Source organism: Lactuca virosa, chromosome 6, assembly GCF_052849685.1.
Source record: "Lactuca virosa cultivar CGN04683 chromosome 6, Lactuca_virosa_CGN04683_v6, whole genome shotgun sequence".
Classification (NCBI taxonomy): Eukaryota; Viridiplantae; Streptophyta; class Magnoliopsida; order Asterales; family Asteraceae; genus Lactuca; species Lactuca virosa.
Window position 1 is genome coordinate 113,538,958 of NC_136431.1, and position 4,012 is coordinate 113,542,969.

The following is a 4,012-nucleotide window of genomic DNA, read 5'->3' on the forward strand; positions in this document are numbered from 1 at the left end:
TGACAAAAATAGTCATTTTTCTTTGACTTTTTTTACAAAAATAGGCCAAAATTTTTAAGAAATACATAATGGGGATGGACAGTTGTACCAAAAAAAAAAAAAAAAAAAAGCAAGAAGGCTCTAAAAAGTTTTTTGATTTTTTGAGCCCCCTATGAAACCTTATACAAGGAGAATTTTCTGTTATTTATTTATTTATTCTGATTTTACCCTTTACAAGGTGCTTGGATGTGTGCTTTCATTATTACAAATTTGAAAAACAAAAATAATACAAATCAATCGTTTAAAACTGGATAATCTAAAATTTTAACTACTCTTAAAGCTTAGTCATATTACTCCTAAATAACAAATACTTAAAAATCACATGTATCCAAGACAAATGACAAATAAGAATGTTACAATTAACATGAAACACGTTCATACAAACTTATTACAAACTTTATAATACAAAAGCAAACACAAAAACCAATTTATATAAGTCTTGTCTGTAATATTCATTTAAAAAAGAACAAAATTCACAAAAATAAATAATAACATTTAGGAAACAAAACGATTCTGAATCTATAAACCGAAGAATCAATCCATCAATCCCCAGCTTCACATTCACACTACTAAGCCCCGACCTAAACATTTCACACCAACATTTCATTCAAAGGGCACCATTTTTTTTATTATTATTATTTCAAGAATCCAAAGCTTAACTAGAAGCCGCCTTTTTTGGAGCTGATGGGTTGAACACTTTCTGATCAGCACAAGTGAGCACATCGTGGGCCCCAGCTTCCTCTCTCCCAATACCCATTAAATCAAGGTAATACAAGTAATGTGTAACAATGGTGTTCATGTCATCAATGTCACCTTTTCCACATACACGTTCACCATAAAGGATGTTCATGGTGAGCCCAAATCCAGGTGTCCTGTGGGACAAAGTGTCGTTCTTGGTGGGCTTCCAGTTGCCAACCATGGCATCATGGGCTGATGGTTGACCCTTCTTTAATGGAGTTATCCATTGAAACATTGCAGCTTGAAAGGCTAAAGTGGCATTTTGTTCAATGTATTCAGGGTGGTTCAGAAGGTCCACATGTAGGCAGTCGCCAATGTATCCGTAGTTGTAGTTCCTGACAAAGGGTAAAATGGTCATTTACTGTTGATTAAGATCGTTCATTAGTCCAAAAAGGAAACGGTCTTTGTTCATAGAGTACTTGCTCCAAACAGACATCGTTTATACATTCAGCACTCAATGGAGAAAAAAAAACACCCTTAAATTGCTTAATGGGGACAGGACTTGTTGAGAAGGGTAAAATGGTCATTTACTTTTGATTCAGACGGTTCATTAGTCCAAAAAAGAAAGTCTTTGTTTATCCATTCAGCACTCAATGGAGAAAAAAAAGCCTTAAGTGGCTTAATGAGGTCATGACTTGTTGAGAAGGGTAAAATGGTCATTTCATCTAATTCAGAAAGAAGGAAGATTAAGGTACCAATAGATGGGCAAAGCGCCACGTCCATAATAATCAGCTCCAGGGGCACAAGGGTAAGTGTATTTGTAGCTCTCATCACAGTAATCTTGATTAGGGCTCATTTCTCTATTGTAGCATAATCCCCATGCTGTGGGCCCACCTGTTGCCACTCCATATCCACCTATAAACCATTTTTCAAGTAATCACATTCACATCTCATGTTTCAAACAAGATTCTTTATCAATAAAGATTCAAGAAAGAATGGTCAAAGTATAAACTTACATGAAGTTTGACTTCCAATATGAGCAAGAAAAGCAGCAATCTCCTTCATTTGAGTTGTCTTATTACCAGTTGTACCAAACCCAAGAGGCTGATAAATTGTTGAGGCGATAATAAAAGACTTGAAATCCCAAAAACCTGCAGCTTGTGCCACAGGGCTATTCCTCTTTGAGAAAACATTCTCAAATTGATAATAATCAAAATATTGAGATATTGTCAGATTACAACAATATTCAGACCACCCTTTACATTCCCAACCCTGATCACATACTTTCTTTCCCTTTATCTTCTTCACTGTTACAGGTGAAGTATCAGCATCCACAATTGATGCTATCACAAACAGTAAACATAACACCAAAAGACAAATATTCTTTGTCCCCATTCTTCTTTTCTGCAAGAAAGATAGCAAAAACAGAAAGCCCATTAAGAAATTGAGCTCCTTTCATTCAAAAGATTTGAAAGGGGATAAAATTAAGAGATACCCAGATGCTTTTTTGTTTACCTGATGATAAATTAAGATACTTTTCTTGTTAAATGAGTGTTTTTTGTAGAAAAGAATAAGAGAGATTAATGTGATGTGGGTGGAATTTTTTTTGAGAAAAAAATAGGTTCGTATTTCTTCTTTATTGGGATTTTAGTGAAAATGAATAGAAAAAACATGGATATAAGATGAATCATAATCTCAAATGAGCTGAAGAGCAATAAAACAATATACCCAGTAATAAGTCAAGATACGTTTCTTGTTTATTTGGGCATTTGGTGATATTTTCTTGGAAAAAGCATGAATCATAAGACCTAAAAACTTATACCGAATAACGGATTTTGTTTCCTTCTATGGTTTAAATGGAGATTTTGAGAAACACAGGATTCAAGATAAATCTCAATCTGAAATGAGCAAAAGATAGGTAAACTAATTAACCCGATAATAGATCAGTTCCTTTTCTATTTGGGCACTTTGTGAAAATATCTCGAGGAAACATGAATCAGAAAGATCTAGATGCTATAAAGAACAGATGACAACCAAAACAATGTACACAGTAACGAAACATTTCTTCTTTTAAGATTGTAATGAAGATTATGATAAAAACACGGGATTTAAAATGGATCACAATCTCAACAAATTATAAATCAACTTACTTTCCATGATTATTTGGGCATTTGGCAACAACAAAATACCTAATGATAAATCGAGTTTCTTTACTTGATTATCCGGTGAAAATTTCTTGAAAACATGAAATTGAAAGACCCATATGCAAAATTTAACAATTTACAACTAAAACAATATACCCATTAACGAATTTTGTTTCCTTTCAGGGTTCTAAAAATACACACTGAAAACAAAAGAGATCTGTGCGATTTCATGATAGTAGAATGTGCAACTTACTGAGAGTGGAGACTTCTCCCCACAGGATCTGAATTGTTTAATTGATTGAAATGCAATTGCTTTTTGTATGCAAAAAATCTTGCTTGTAGTTTTCCTTTGCCTCGAATTCAATGAAGGTGGAATGTTGTGTGTGTTAGATCAAGTATTTCTGTCAATGGAAGAATGGGTAGGGTGAGGAAATGAACGGTGGAGATTGACAGATGGGGTTCGGTTAGGGTGTATGAATCATGAAAGATGCTCGGTGTTTAATGTGGAACAGGCTGGATTTGGAATCAAGTAAACGTATGTGAAGCTTTGAAGACGACTCACCAACTGGAAATGAACTCGCCACCGACAACTCACCGCTCCACTTCTGTTATTTGACTCGGTGACTCGGTGAGTCTAGAGGACTTGGATATGCACTCGACTCGACTGTCGGTTTGTTTTTTCTTTTTTTAGTATCAGTGACAAACATAAATGGCCCATGTGGTTCCGTGATCATACAACTTGAGTTCAACTCTTTTTTATACTACTTGTTTTTCACCTTATTTTTTTTTAAGGGGAGTGATACTTCCACGGTTATTTTTTTATTCATCCACGATTTTTAAAGTAAATTGTCAATTTTGCCCTTCATTTGTATTTATGGTGTAATTAATTATTCAAAGACTATTATTCTCTCCCAATCTCTCAAACACTGCTTTCCTGTTTCTCGTCTCATCCAAATTGTAAATCTTCTGAGAATATCTTCTCTCCGTAATCAGACATGGGGTTTAAGAAGAATATCCTCATTGTTTCACGAGGTAGCAACAATCGTCGGTCACAATTTGTTGCTTGTGCTTGCAGTCTGATGAGCCATCGTCGGCTTATTTTAGTGCCGGCTATTACACCTCATGGGTATTTCGTCATCCCTATTCCAAGT

The 4,012-nt window shown here is 34.8% G+C and overlaps 1 protein-coding gene across 1 annotated transcript; it reads right to left on the reverse strand.

Annotated features, from left to right (window-relative positions):
• Positions 1 to 377: 377 nt before the first annotated feature.
• Positions 378 to 3,367, reverse strand: LOC145118561 (chitinase-like protein 1). The gene is made up of 4 exons (XM_079054251.1): positions 3,115 to 3,367; positions 1,734 to 2,121; positions 1,473 to 1,632; positions 378 to 1,112 (listed from the first exon to the last, which is right to left on the reverse strand). Exons 2-4 carry the CDS (start codon positions 2,110 to 2,112, stop codon positions 695 to 697), a joined length of 957 nt encoding a protein of 318 aa, XP_078910377.1. The 5' UTR covers positions 2,113 to 2,121; positions 3,115 to 3,367; the 3' UTR covers positions 378 to 694.
• Positions 3,368 to 4,012: the final 645 nt, after the last annotated feature.